This window comes from Haliaeetus albicilla, chromosome 20, assembly GCF_947461875.1.
Source record: "Haliaeetus albicilla chromosome 20, bHalAlb1.1, whole genome shotgun sequence".
Taxonomy (NCBI): Eukaryota; Metazoa; Chordata; class Aves; order Accipitriformes; family Accipitridae; genus Haliaeetus; species Haliaeetus albicilla.
The window spans coordinates 16,282,265-16,297,926 of record NC_091502.1 but is presented as its reverse complement, the minus strand read 5'-3'; the positions used below and the strand labels follow the sequence as shown (position 1 = coordinate 16,297,926).

The window sequence follows — 15,662 nt, the reverse complement described above, 5'->3', positions numbered from 1 at the left end:
TTTCTGCCTAATGTGTAAGAACAGACAGACAGAAAGTTCAAGTCATATGTTGAAACTTGCACCATTACCCAGCTGTGGCAATGGTATACAGTACTTTGTTACAGTTTTACCTAATTTTTTCCTCGGCCTAAACAGCATGACTGCTTATAAGATGGATTTTACATTGTACATCTTTAAGTTTCAATTTAATCAAGCTGTTTATTCTGTTCATTTCTCAAATTTGGACTCCAGCATCACTAAAACAAAAAACTCCCTTAAGCAATGCTGCATTTTACCTTAAAGAGTTGCCATTTTTGAACATACACAGATAACGTGTCTTGAAAAAAACCCCCAACCATGAGATTCAGTACATCACTTAAATGAGGAACATGGTATCTCAGAGATTTCTCTTCTCCTTTAGCCCTTACGCCTCCATGACCCTCCTTCTTTCTCTAGGAGCACCTCAAACATCTCCTCTTTCCACCTCAATAATCCCCTTGCCTGATTCCCCCTACTTCTTCTGTGGGATTCAACAGAAGTAATTTTATACATCAATACCTTTTCCATGAGGAAAGCTAAAGGAATTGCACATGATATATGAGAAAATGTATCTTCTATTGCAGTATTTTCAACTGAACTGATGTTTTAGTAACTCACTGGAAGGAACAAAACTGACATGAACAGCTTTTACTCCGTTTTAAAAAGTTAGTTAAGATTATAGTTTGCTATCATAAACTTCAGTGTTTCCAAAAACATCAGTGTGGATTCAGAGCTTCTGAAGCTACTGAAGACCATTAAGAACCACCTAAGTGCCTATACACAAGTCATATGAATTTAAATCTTCTTTAATGAAATTTGCTTCAAATGATGCAAATCTCTTTAAGGGAGTCAATCTGTTACATGCTGTGCTGGTTTTGGCTGGAATACAGTCAATTTTCTTCATAGTAGCTGCTATAGTGCTGTGTTTTGGATTTGTGCTGAAAACAGTGCTGATAACCCAGGGATTTTTTCGTTCCTGTGCTTACACAGAGCCAAGGGCTTTTCTGGTTCTCCCCCCACCCCACCAGTGAGGAGGCTGGGGGGGCACAAGGAGTTGGGGGGGGGGGGGGGAGACAGCCAGGACAGCTGACCCCGACTGAGCCAAGGGGTATTCCAGACTATAGGACATCATGCTCGGCATACAAAGCTGGGGGAAGAAGGAGGCAGGGGGACATTCAGAGTGACAGCGTTCATCTTCCCAAGTAGCGGTTACACACAATGGAGCCCTGCTGTCCTGGAGATGGCTGAACACCTCCCTGCCCAGGGGAAGTGGGGAATGAATTCCTGGTTTTGCTTTGCTTGTGTGCGCGACTTTTGCTTTACCTGTTAAACTGTCTTTATCTCAGCCCACGAGTTTTCTCACTTTTACCCTTCTGCTTCTCTCCCCCACCCCACCGGGTGGGGGGAAGTGACTGAGCGGCTGCACGGTGCTTGGTTGCCAGCGGGGGTTAAACCACGACACACGGCCAGTTGTACTCGTTTTGCATGTGTCACATGGAAGCCGTGTCTAAATTAGGTACCACACATGGGTTTGACTTGCTCTCGGCTTTAAAAATACATGACTTCAACAAGGCCACTGCAAATTTGCGTTAAAATGAGGCCAAGAGCAATTCAATATTAGAATAGCATATTATTCATTGCTATACCTAACATAAAATATACACTGTTTTAAGAGCGGAGCTCTGAAACTCAGATTCCCCTTCTAGATAATTGCCTTGATCAGAAAGCTACAGAATCTTACTCTCTTGTTGGTTTGGGGGGGGTGGGTTTGGTTTTTTTTTTCATTCTGAACTTTAATTCTTAAATGAGAAGAATTCTGCTGGATTGCGGAAAGATGAAGATTGATTGCTGAGAAAAACATAAAATGAGATCTACAAATTGCAGCACAAGTGCTCTAAACACGAGAAGCCACCGTGACTGACAGCTGGCAGCATGCTGGTGTGGGCACCTAACTCCTCCCGACACAAGATAGGGAACGGACATAGAAATTAATAAGGTCACTTCGAATCTCAGAATCGCCTAACTTGTACACAATGTATACAAAGGAAGAACAATCTTACGGTTAACAGACCAAGACTGAAATTCAGGTACTTTTAAACACAAGTGCCGATTTCAATCAGAATATAAAAAGACTGTTGAAGCCTTTATTAAATGTCACTAGATGGCAAACCTTAAGGTTTTTTTTCTTCTTCTCTATGAGAAAATATTTCTATGTATTATAATCCTGTTGCAGAAACCCAAAATATTTTCTTGAGAGAAATTAATCTGAAGTTCTCATTTGTTACAATTTGTAGACTGCCCCAGGTGTCTAATCTTCCCAGAAATCTAAATACTAAATGTAAATATTAAATTCTGCCTTTTTTTTGGCCACAGGCTTTTAGTGAGTGACATAGTGTAAAGGATTAACATGAAATAGGCATTTCTGAATAATTTTAAAAGGACAGATTAATGTTTTGACAAGATTTTATTGTGAAACATTGGATTTAGAAAAGGTACAAAATGTCAACGGTCAGATGTGTGCCAGTACAGTATTTCAATAGTCTATACATGTGGACAGCTGAATAGCTTCACTGCAGAACGCATATTTAGACATACTATCTAAAAGGGGGCTGCAATATTCACAGGCTTAAAATACATAAATAACTGGAGCCAAAATGGCCATTACTGTTCAATGCTAATCAACATCTGGAAACAGGCTATAAAGCACAATACAGCACAACAATCTCCTTGCAGATCCACGTTTAAAGAACATCAGTTTATTATGTCAATAATCTACAGCTCCAGGACACTATTTTCAGGACTGGGATTCAGTTGGCTAGTTTAGAACTTTAAAAAAATTCATGTTAAAAATGAGATTATGGAAGAAAACCCACAGGTATTTAATTAGAACAAAACACTGTGAAGCCCCTAAAAATTTTTCAGACTGGGATTTATAAAGTCAATTACTTCTAATATAGAACTTCAGTTTGTTCCTTTAAATTGTCCTTACTGCAGTTTGAACAGGTATCATTAAGTGACCTTAATTCAAACATTCCAATTTGCTATGCATTTCTGTGTTTTAAAACCAATTTCACCAAACATGGGTCACCACTCAACTGGAAAAAAAAAATTATCAAAATACTAAATCTGAATTAAAGAAAGTCATAAATTTGTATATTAAAAAAAATAACAACACCCCCCAAAGGATAGCAGCATTCTCTACCCTAGTTTAGCAAGTTTAAAGAAGAACATTTATAAACATACAAAATTGATTTTAGTTTATAAAAATACACGTATACCATATGAAAAAAGATAGCATGATTTTTTCAAATTATTCAGTAGTCTGTTACTGCTGGAACTTGTCTGAACTACTGAAAAGGTGTTCATAGTTCAGTACATGGGTGGACAGCCAAGGAACTTCAGATTTTAGTTAATTAAAAGGTGTGTAGCTTATTCTACATGATTAAGCTTACTGAAATATAAGCAGTTACCCTGTTACCAATCCGTACTCAGAGCTGAACTAAACCTTTACTTACGTAAGTCTACTTCACTTTATGCTGATTCGTAACTCACCTTCCTGAACAGAGACCTTGGGGTATACTAAATTAATGTCTAGCTGAAATTTCTGAATATGACATGTCCATTAGGAGCGGAGCTAAACTTAAACTGATGTAATTTAGAATCAAAATCTACCCAAAACATTAAAACAACCCACCCTTTGACACCACATCCACTCCCTTAATTAATTTCAAGACCATCAGTTTTGGCTACTCTTTTCTCATTGTGTACCTTAACTGGGGGATGAGAACCTTGCAATTCATTAAGAAGAACCACCATAAGTTACAACTAAGTACATTAAATCAGACAATGGGAATAAATTTTTTTAAAACTTTGAGTGTATATCACTAATTAAGGATGTAACATTGGGAGTACAATGTCTGCTATGGAATTAAAATTAGCGCTGTGCCAAACGGGAAAAATATATGAACAAACCACTAAACTCCAGTGTGGCAAAAAACATTTTGTTTTTTTGTTCAGGAAGTGTTTGGCATGAGCAGCACTAACAAAATTCTACACCTCACAGACACAAGCTACAAAGGTTATCTAAAGCCAATACTCACTGTCCATCAATTGGCTAGCTCTTAATGCTGCTTCAAGCACTGCACTAGCCACTTCGATCTTTGTTTCAGACTCCTCTGTACACACATTTATATTTACATAAAACATTTATTAAACATGATTTTAAAACATAAAAACCTTATGTACAAAATACCAACATTCCTATAAATAAACAGTTGGAGAAAGGCACTTGCAAGAAAAATCTACAGTAAATCTTACAAAAACCACACTGCCTCTGTTACTGTACAATAGATAATCTTTCGGTAAATCCCTATCACAAGAATGTAAAACACTAATTACTTGTTATAACTAAGAATATAACCGTTACAGTTGTATTTACACATACATATATGCCTTTTTTTAATTTCACTTGAGAGCACCATGATTTCCATTCTAAATTTATATTTTGATACAAAGTAAAAGAACAGTTGCCAGAAACCAGTGTTCAGTGTCACTGCAGTTTCATGAACTTTTGGCTGACATCAGTGTAGTTGAAAAGACTCAGTTGCTGCTTTGCAAAAAGTACACCTAGTTTGTTATTGCATGTTGTCCTTTTAGAGAGAGCACTGCTATGTTCTCTATGCAATTGTTTAATACTATTGCTGGCAAAAAGTTTCCAATATCAAAAAAATAAAAACATTCTTCAAGCCAGTTGAAGTATTTCATCTGAACAGTAACTAAAAAAAGCTGCATATTAATTATAAAAACGTGTAGGAAACATGCCAACTAATCTGGTGTGCAAAAATATTTTTTTCCACTACACAGGATTTTAAGGGCTTCACAGAATCACTCAAATTTACACTGAGTAGCAAACCCCATCAATAGCCAGTTCCTCAAGGAGATGTTAGTATACTCCCACTTTTATCAAACTTTTTACCCTTTGACAACGCTGCAACCTGTTTGAGTAGTTCTCTGTTTTTGGCCTGCAATACAGATAAAAAAAGTTTTATGAATTACTGAAATGTCTCAGTAGTTTCATGCACTAATTTCCCATTGCATTTACGAAACAAATTCCCAAAATGACCATGCTGAGAATATCAGCACTTTTCAAAGATTTGTACATGCTTTTTGATATGCATGTTCCATCTTTAACAGAAAAAGGTAGCCACATTTCCTGTATTGCAAAATTTAGTATTTGAGGTGTTGCACCAAGTATCTGTTCAGTCTGTGATTTAGAAGGCAACTAAATTCAGGCTTTTTTCCTGATAAAGTATGCTTTAACAAGAGACATTTAACTGTCAATTGTGTTAACGCTGAGCCCTTAAATCAGATCAATAGCATGCTGACAACTGATCAAATATCAGAGAACAGACAAAAAATAACATAACCTTTGAGAAAGCACGCAAGGTAAGCGTCTATCTCAAAGTTAGAAAGCACCATCCAAGAACTTGGTACTATTTCATTGCCATGAGTGAACAGCCTGAATGTATAATTCCATCTGAAGTATTTCTCAAGTATTGATAAGCAATTACTCACCTGCAACTGTTCCACAGTTTCCTTGTGAGCTTTCTCCATACTGTTCATCTTTGTCCTCAAGTTAGACTCCTGGTACTGGAAGTCTGCCTTCAGTTCTGTCAACTAAAAACACAAATTCTATGGAGATTCCCTGGACTGCTACAGTATACATCTTCTAATCAATCTGTGAAATCTTTATGCAAGCCTCAGGAATCTCAGGAAACACTGTTATTTATTTACTATTGTAGTACTGACAGCTCAGTACTTCAGAAGTAGCTTGGAAAAGTAAGTATGTCTATTTTATATGAAGAAAACAATTCTACTTATATAACCATAGTTTGCTCAGGATTTGGTATAAAGAAGGTTAATCCTCAACAAAAAAAAATTCAAATGCAAGACTAATGATTTATAATCTTAGCTGTTCTTTCAGCTGTGAGATCCTTATCACAATCTTCAGTTACATCTCTTCAGTTATATGGTATGGTAACACGTGAAAAATCTTCCATACCAAACCAGAAAGGATTCCTTTGTGTCCTTTTATGCTACAATTTGTCCTAAACAGAAGTATATGTTCCAGAGTTTCATTGCTTTTCGATCCACAACAACAGTGAATTCAACAGTGTTATCAGAAATGTGTAATTAAAACAATTTAACTTAGGATTTAATTCTGAGTGTATGGTGTAGTATTGCTGCCACTGGGTCTCTCCTGAGACAGGCAGAGATCCAGATAACATACAGTAAGGCAGGTGTTTCTAAACTGTGATACATGCTTCTATCCAAGCAGCTGAACACTTCTTCTGGAAACATGTGCAGCTGGGTGAACTACTAACAGTTTGTTGTATATGGACCCAGAAATTTTAGGAACCACTTCTTAAAAAAAGTTTAGTTCCAGAAAGCATCTCAGATTCACCAAGCTATTTTGAACCTCTCTGGTCAATTTGGATTTACCAGGAAATGGAGCGCCTTTGCTAGCAAGGGAGCCCACTATAACAAACCACAGCATACATTCCAAAAACGACTACCAAGACTGCTATTATCAACCTTAGATGTGTAAAATCGCATGTAGTGAAACAAGGTATTCAAAAGAACTGTCAGTCAAATGGTCCTAAATAAAGTGCAGGTATCTTGATACAAGGATATATACCTCACTGTACACAGACTGTTGCTCAAGGTATGTACTTACGGCTGTTGCAAATTCCAGGGGATCCAGTACAAAACCACATACCACAAACTAAATACCAAAAAACTAGTGGTAGTATTGCACCATAGTAAAATATGCAACTAGATGAGATGAGCAAACACACTACCTGTGAACATTCAGTGAAGTGTGGTCCCTTCCTAATGATCAAGTCTCAGGGCCCCACAGTAACGTCTTGGTGTCTCACTAACATTTTGTCCAGAAAGCAAAACAAGGCTAGTACTGCAAACAATAAGCACTGGTAATGATATGGCTGAGATCTTGACTCGTAACAAAAAATGATGAGGATTGTCTGTAAAGCTGGTGTACTGAGTTGTTTTTTTTGCCATACATTATATATTTTAGAGGTTTTTCTTTTGGAGCACTGCAAACTGTTCAAATGTTGTCCCTACACAAATCTTGGGACAAAATATTAACAGGAATCTCACACAGGTCTGGCTCAGGTTTTTATCCCACTACATATTTTTACATTTACTATCTCGCCGACAAAAAAAATCTGCAGTACATTCATTTGTTGTAAATTTTTCAGCTATGGAAACATTGTACGATAGGTTCAGCTTTTCTCCCCCCCGCAGCAGCTGAAGAAAGTAAATAATTCATGCCTGAAGGATCCTTTAAGTTCAAAGAGCTCTGAGGTCAAATAAATAGTTTTAGCAGTGGGGATATTAAAATTAGTAGATGCTCTCCCTATGGAAACAGCACAAAACAAGTTACTGCAGTGGTTATGCAGAAGTAGGTGACATTTCCTTACCTAACCCTTTTGTTAGCTTTGCCCAGTAGATCAAATATAAAAAGAGATAAGTGAACTTCCTACTGACTCATGATCTTCTACTGGCTTCATAAGAGAGAGATCAGGGCCTTAATGTCTGTCCTTTGAAGAAAATACCTAAAGAGAATCCATGACAGACTGTTCAGCTCTTTCACATTAACCGCTTAAAGCCTTGAAATAGCAAGTACTTCCAACACTAGGTATACTATAACAGTGATATAAACAAAAAAAATGTTCATTATCCTTTACACAACACATTTAAGTGTAGAAATGAAGATACTGAACTATGGTTTAAAAGTGGAAACATTTTCCTTTCGGGATCAATAAGCCTTTCTTAACCATCAATGTTTTGATGGACACAATGCATCTATACTCAAAATTTTACTTGAAAATACAGTAAATTTATTTCTAATACAATTCCACAACCTACTCAATCCTGAACAAACATTCTAGAGCCACTGTTACAGACAGTGTCTTAAAAGCACATAGTTCATCAGACGGCAGAGAAATAAGCTCTCATAAAGGCAAAGTACATATTTGTAGTTCTTTCTCTTGCTTGTCGTTAGATTGTTTGAAGGGTGAGTATTTTGTATGATTTCACTGCAGCCATTTGGGGCTGAGTATTTCGCTTAACTTTTGTTGACTGCCAGGCATCTAATCCAAGCTTTTCTCCTAGTTTCTGACCATCCACAAAGACTTGATAACCTACACTACACATATGCTACCAATCTTTTAAAGTCAAAACACTTCATTGTCAAACACTGTACACAAACTCAGAATGGTTACTACTCTTAATCCTCCTCTTATCTTGTGTGCCCATCAACCTATGTAGGTATCTGGGATTTTTGGCATGACTTAGTTTAGCATATATAAAACATACAAACCACTGTCTGACATTTTATCCATCACCTGTGGCACGCAGCCTGAGCAACAGTGAACCAGATGGCTAGCTTCTAGATGGCTGTCTTCTAGATGGCTGAAGTGAGGTAAGATTAATTCCTTTTTGACTTAGAGCCAAAATATATTCATGATACAAAAGTCCCAAACTTGTCCTTTAAACGGTAAGATCTGATTAGTTGCTATGTAAAAAAATTGTATCTGATTTTTGTTTTATCTCACCATTTTGACATTGTTAGGAGTCTACAAAATAGAAAAAAAATGATAAAGTTCTTATTAAGCAGATGCAATTTTTACCTTTTTATCTTTTTCTAAAATAGTCTGATCCCTTTGCTGCAGAAGACGTTTAAGTGACATTACTTCTTCTTTCAGCTGACTTATGAGGACGAAGTTGTCAGTTCCTCCACTGTCTGCTGACTGATTTATAGAGCTACTAAAAGTAAAAAAACAATAGTTACTCACAACATCAATAGAAAAAAACAGTAGTTTTTTTTAAATTTCAAATTGGGTAATTAATATTTCTACAAACATCCTTAAGGACTAATGCAAAAAAAGTATGTACCTGACAGAAATGGATGCAACTGGCAAATTACCTTACTAATGGCACACATTACATACACCTGCAGAAATATAATTAAGTATTAGCTTTGAGGGGGACAAATACCTTTTGACTGAAGCAGCCACTTTTCTTTTTATTCCAACTGTTTGGCCAGAGACAGAATAGAGATTCAATCTCACACATTAAGGTCCAAAAGACTTCTCTATACACTACGTCAGCTTAAAGCAGCAGGTTCAACCCTGCGTCTAATCAACAAACCACCAATGTCAGGGAATACTGTTTCATTGATAACTGTTGCCTCGCACATAAGCTTTATTTAATTTTGCCCCAAGCAGCTTAAAAGCAGGAAAACAGTGCCAGTTTTCTGCTAATAAAGTCATTTAGTTGACTGACAGCACTCAGATGCTACCCAACAATCTGTCTGGCTGGACAATAGTTTTACCTCCCTCATTCTTCAGACAAAAAAAAAAAAAAAAAAAAAAAAAAGAAAAGAAGCAACTGGCCACAAATCAGTGCTCTATTTGGTTGAAATGGCTCAGCTTTACAAAAATATAACTTTACCTATCTCCATTTGATGGCTTGGATTCCAGTTTGGGTTTTTTCTTTGGAGTTTCATTCTGAATAGCTGCAGAGGATTTATGGCTGAAATCAAACAAAATGTAAACCTAAAGCCTCATACTATATAACTCTCTAATATCACCATTTGGTACATGTAAAATAACTAACTCATGCTCCTAACTGGAATGCTAGAGACTAGCCAGAAATGCAAGAAAAGAAGTCCTTTAAATGAAAACTGCAAGATAAATTAAAAGGAAATTAATAAATAATATCATATTTACCTCTGTTTCCATAGTCCCTGATCTTGTTCTGGACTCAGATTGCTGATTCTGAAATATGTGAAATGTACTTGGTAACTGACCAAACATGCCATTATTTCTAAGTTTATGTGAATGTTATCCGTACTTGAGAAAAAGCCACACCCCACCTTTTTTTTTTTTTTTACTAAAGATAGTTAACAATTATGAATTTTCAGCTAGACAGTCATATGATCTGTCATATTCATGACCACTTTTACCATGTCAGGATGCTATAAAAATATTTATTGGCTAAATGTTTCCACTATTCTAAGACACAAGGGGTAGACTTCAAGACTGATGGCTAAACCTTTTTGCTGGTACCTCCCAATTTTTGCGAACTTTATATTGCTAATCTTGTACTCAGCAAGCTGGTCTAAAGCAGCATTCCTGGGATTCCCATACTGCCATATGAAAGCTATGTGAAGTGGTGCTTATGGGGCAGCATAAGAGCAAAGTTAAGTTTTGGATTCCTGAAAATAACTGCTTCTCAGGTCTAAACATTTGTTTTCAATAATTTCAAAAGCAACTAATAAATACCATTGATATGGTATAAGGGTAGCATTTCAAAGATTGCACTGAATGAAATAGTTCAATGAATCTATATTTCTACCTCACTGTCTCTATTGACTCATCTTAACAATAACTGAAATGGACAGGGAAAAAAAAGTCATATTTATTGGACCAGAAGCAATGGACCCATGGCAGCCTACAGAAAAAAGGCGCCAAACCAGGAACACTGTGATCCATATAGAGATATGCTTACTTTTATAACTCTTGAGTATATTAGAAGCTCTACTCTGTAGTAAAGAGCTAACATTTTTTTTTTATTTAATCCTTACTGTATCTCTGCCACACGCATTAAATTAGATTTAGCTTGTTGTAACTCAATTTTCAGCAGAGATTTGAAAGAACAGGAATAGTACAATAACTCTCAGCATGACAAGAATAATATTCTTCTTCGAATTCCTAAAAAAACAAATCTTATTTTTCTCTTTTTTTTAAGTGAAAGTAAGTGCACTTCTCTTCTCCTCATTCCCAATATCATTCCAGCTTATTTTCCTTCTATCTTTAAGTCACATTTAGTCAGGCAAGTTTCAGTCAAAATGGAAAATTATAAGCACTAGAAAAGCGAAACCTAGAATGGAAGTGTTTGTGTGTCTGGGGTCAGGGTCATTACCATTGCAGCACTAGTATTTACTATCCAACACAAAAAATAAAATAAGTAGTTCTAAAGTTAGGCTGCCATAAGCCTACCAATGAAATAAGAATCATGACTACTATTATACTAGCATAAAAGCCAAATCAGTCCTGGGATTTATGACTAAATAAACTGGGTTTGTACGTTAAGGTTGGTACGCTGTGTATGCCACGGCCAGAGACGGCACAATGAGAAAAGTTGCAGAGGATACGACAAAACTGTCTGAAATGTTACCAGAGCACTGCCACTAACTGAACTGACAATGTTATTTTCCTATGTCTGCATCACAGCCACTCACAAACTGCCTATTCCAGCAAGATTTGATTATAAAAACTAGCAGAGATACAAACTGGTCATAGACTGAGGGTGATTCCACACAGTTGCTTCTGCTTCTCCATTTATCTGCAAGTATGTGTGCACAAACACGTCAGAATGAAGCAAGTTAGGGTGGAGATTCTGAGCGAAGTAGCTCTTCTGTGCTCACTTCTAATACACACCTTTGAACCCATGGTAAATGCATGTAGAATAGCAGTTACCGCTTAGAAAGCCAAATTCAAGTTTATCCCCAAGGAACTTGTTTCTGTAGCCATTCCATGGATTTCTTTTCTAGACTTGCTACCAATTTTAACATTGACTAATTTGATGATCACCAAGAATTTCTGCTTTTTGGTGACCTCCCTGCACCCATACTGTAAGAATACAAGGATTTTGACAGACCATGGAAGAACAACATTCTGCTACTGCTTTTGATGCCATGTTTTAAACAGCATTTTTTATTTCCTTTGATTTGATCTCAGTACTAACAGAACACAGAAGAGGAAGAGGTACCAACAGCTACTTCAATTTTTTAAATACTTACTTATGATGACTGCTGCTGTGACGATGATGATGATGGTGATGGTGGTGGTGTTTTGAATGATGCTGGTCTTTCTCAGTAAGAGATGAGGATGAGGAGTTAGAATGTGAAGATCCTAGGCTCTTCCTCTGTTCTTTCGTCTTCTGTAGCACTCTCTTGTAGGATAGTGTGCAGAGCCAACACAACAACTTTCCATCAACCTTTTGGGAAATAATGCATAGCAGGGTTGTTTGGGTTTTTTTCCAAATATACTTGCACTAGAAACATGTATTTCAATATTTGCAAGAAAAATTTGTTTCACTTCATCCGTTATCTTTGGGAAAAACCCAGACATCTCTTTGGTATGAAACAGCACTAACACATCTCCAACTTATGCATGTTAACTTTTAGTAAAGTGAATCTTACACCATTTTTTTTTGCCATTTAAAGTTATGCTAGAAAGCAGTCTTAGCAAATGTTGGACTCGCTCTGTACCACAGAAGTGACAATAACTTTTTACAGGGACAAATTGTTCGTAGTTTAGACACCATGTACTCTCTCTCAACCCATCGCATTCCAGGCGGAATCAAGATGTCCAGCCAACGTGCTACTTGTACCAAGTAATTTCTTCTGTAAAAACAGCATTATTCTTGGGTTCAGGCAAGAGGCTTTTGAGGTCATTTCCTCAGCACCTTCTGGAATGAGAAAGTGGCACTCACCAAAGCTATTTAAGAAAACAGAACACAAAGGGCTGCTCAGAGCAGTCCACCTCTCTGATGCTGTACTTTAAGGCAAGGCAGACAAATCAGAAGAGGTAAAGCAACAGATTTGAGTTATGGACATAGATAAGATCCAATGTATGGGGGGAAAAAAAGGAAAAAAAAAAATCAAAGCACCAGGAACCATTCAGCTGCTTAACCTCTGTTCCCCAGCTATAACTGTCAGCTTCCGCTTAAGCTTATTTTTAAGAAGAGTGGTTTAGTTTAAAGTAAGTTAGCTCAGTAGCTAACACAACAACCGCAAGTTGTGAAGTTTAATTCAAATATTGTAAAGCACGGCACAGTAACTCTAATCTAATATTACTGAACTTAAGATACATTCCTGCTAATCTCTCTCTTACATAGGAGGAACCTTGTCTGCTGTCAGCCTAAGCCATTACAGCTGTGGAACAAAGCGTACCTTCCTTCTTCCCTCCTCTTTCCGATCAAAAGCACACTGCTGTTTGCACTGTTCACATGTCTGAGGTGGGCCGTACTTCTTCTCCGAGTTGGTGCAACGCTGACATTTTGTGCCAATAAATGCTGCAATAATGTTACAATACTGACAGGGCTTGGGCTGAAAAACAGGTAAGTTGAGCTGAAGTTAATACATTTACAGTTTTCGTAACGAACACAAGTATTTCAAATCGCACAACGATGCTTCTAAACTACTAGGGCTTCATATAACCTATCTTAAAGAACCTTTTTTGTACCATTTCTATCTTCAGTACTAAACTCTTCCCCTAAAATGCTGCTCCCTCAATGCTCAAAACCAGTCTGGACTTTCCATGAAATTTTTACTTTAAAAACTTTAAAAGTAATCAAGTCATTTTTTAGACTGGAAGTTTCTGAAAACATCCGTCTCCCTTGCACTACTCAGGGATTTGATAACCCCACAGCTCCAAGATTAGTACCCTGATCCCTGCAATTCTGCAGGAAACGTAGGAAAAAAACCCCCAAACCCAAACAACTTCAGATACCATGAGGTCAGGTTATCAACTTTTAGATCATACACTCAATTAGAATAATACACTGCTGGAAAATAAAACTGCTGCCAGCTTTCATAGGTTAGAAATGGCTGATTATCTTCAATGCAGTTCTGGTTTTTTTATGAACTACTGATAAAAAACATTGTTGGATCTGTCTCGCACTACATTTTGCTACATTTTATGCTTTTGAAAGAACATCCTTTGTTTGGTTTACATTTACATTCACAAAATGCCTGACTACATACCAAGAGCTGTTATGTTTCTCAGATAAGCTGAGTTTCATCTAATATGGTTTATGTCAAGTGCATAGAAGTTACGCGCTTCTGTTTCACAAGATTATCTTGATACCTTCTATAAACTAGTGTCTGCAGGGCGCTCAGATACAATGGGTGTATTCATATATTAAAAAATTAATTTTTCTAACAGAACTGAAGCTGAAATTTGAAATGAGAAAATGCAAAGTAACGTGGATACAGCTAATACTCATAAAATCTTTCCTACTTAATAGCTTAACGCGATTAACATGCATTTAACGTTTTTAAGACTTACATAATATAAAGTATGTGGTATTATTAGATTTTCACATTTACCACTCATTAAAAACACAGACAGCTAACGGTCTTTCTGCCATCAAGCGTGCGTTTAGGAGAATATGCGAAGAATAACTTTACACGCATAAAGCGAAGTAGCATTGTTTTCGCTGTGAAGAGCTATATCGCAAGTATTCATAACGGTTAAGCTGCATAGAACCACGCTGAACTTCAGTTTGAAAAAAAGAAACCGTAAGCCGCGAAGGAAATCAAGAGCTGCCAGTAATTTCCATTACCTTTCTGAAGGATAATGTTTTGGGGTTTTTCCCCCGAAAGAACAAGGTTAGTCGCAAGAGAACTTTCTGAGAGGTAACCTTCCCCGCCCCCAAACACGAAGTTCAGCTGCAAGAGAACTTTTTTCCCAACTTAAAACGCGAACGAGCTCGGTGTTTAGAGCCGAGAGCCTACTCACCGTTCCAAACTGCTTCACGTTCTGGGCGCACTTCTTGCATATCGTGTTGGTTTTGCTAAAGGCAAAATCGCAGAACGTTGAACCCGGCGACAGCCGCGCGCCTCGAGACCCTTTTCCCACGCACCGACTGGAAGGCGCACACGCACACGCCAGCCCCGGTAGCCGGTAGCCGGCGAGCCCCCGGCCCTAACGCGGTCCCGCCCCGGCTCGCACGGCCGCCGCAGGCCCGGCCCTCCTCCGGTGCCGACCTTCTGCCCTCACCGGCGTGGGGGACAGCGGCGGGTCGGCCCCCGCGGCAGCGCTTCGGGGGCGAGGCGGGGGCATCCCCCCCCCCTCCTCCGGGCCCTCTCCCCCCCCCCCCCCCCCGCTTCTCCCCTACCTCTCCTGCTGGAACTCGGACCGGCAGTAAGTGCATTTGACGATGGGGTGGGCGATCCGGCACTCCTGCGGAGAGAAGAGCGGCGTTACACTCCCCGCTCCGCCGCCAAACCCCTCCAGCCGCCGGTGCCGCGCCGGGCAGGGGGCTGCCTCCCCGCGCCGGGGCCGCCGCCGCCCGCCCGCCTTCCTCCTCCTCCCGGCCCCGGGGACGCCACAGGGCGGCGAGAGCCCCGGCCGGGTGGCGGGGAGGGGGGCCCGTCCCGCCGAGCGCTGCCCCGCTCGCCCCCCTCAGCCCCGCCGCACCTTGCACAGCTGCTGGCCCTGGGAGAGCTCCTCGAAGGGGTAGCGCTGGTTGCACTTGGTGCAGGCATAAAGAGCCGGGGCCGCCGCCGCCGCCATCCGCGCCGCGGCCGGCGGGGCGGACACGGGCGGGCCGAGGGAGGGGAAGAGGGAGGTGCCGGGGCGAGGGCCGGGGCGAGGGCCGGAGCGGCCGCCCGCGCCGCCGCCGCCGGAGGAGCGGAGCGGAGCCGCGCCGCGCTCCGCCGCCACCGCCGCCGCCCTAGGCCCCGCGCAGAGCCCGCGCCGCCGAGCCGCGTCCCCCTTGTGTCGGTGTCGGCATCGGCGTCACCCCGCGCCCCCCGCCCTTCCCTC

The 15,662-nt window shown here is 39.6% G+C and overlaps 1 protein-coding gene across 7 annotated transcripts; it reads right to left on the bottom strand.

The window, feature by feature from the left end:
• Positions 1–2,463: 2,463 nt before the first annotated feature.
• FAM76B (family with sequence similarity 76 member B) lies at positions 2,464–15,639 on the bottom strand. 7 transcript variants are annotated; one of them, XM_069808349.1, is made up of 10 exons: positions 15,315–15,639; positions 15,013–15,077; positions 14,634–14,688; positions 13,064–13,219; positions 11,909–12,105; positions 9,834–9,881; positions 9,556–9,636; positions 8,733–8,868; positions 5,593–5,694; positions 2,464–5,039 (listed from the first exon to the last, which is right to left on the bottom strand). In XM_069808349.1, exons 1-10 carry the CDS (start codon positions 15,408–15,410, stop codon positions 4,950–4,952), a joined length of 1,026 nt encoding a protein of 341 aa, XP_069664450.1. In that variant the 5' UTR covers positions 15,411–15,639; the 3' UTR covers positions 2,464–4,949. The 7 variants fall into 7 exon arrangements, 6 of the variants coding, with proteins under 6 accessions (XP_069664450.1, XP_069664451.1, XP_069664454.1 ...); XM_069808350.1 differs by having other exon boundaries at positions 8,733–8,865; XR_011328985.1 differs by lacking the exon at positions 2,464–5,039 and adding an exon at positions 7,521–7,655.
• Between the last annotated feature and the right edge of the window lie 23 nt (positions 15,640–15,662).

Bases quoted from the DNA above. Each gene is read 5' to 3' on its own strand.
- FAM76B (XM_069808349.1), bottom strand. From the start codon at position 15,410: ATGGCGGCGGCGGCGGCCCCGGCTCTTTATGCCTGCACCAAGTGCAAC. The intron at 8,869-9,555 runs GTAAAGTTATAT...TTTTACTTTTAG, and splicing joins AAGCCATCAAATGGAGATAG to TAGCTCTATAAATCAGTCAG. The intron at 5,695-8,732 runs GTAAAAATTGCA...TTGTGTTTTTAG, and splicing joins TTTTAGAAAAAGATAAAAAG to TTGACAGAACTGAAGGCAGA.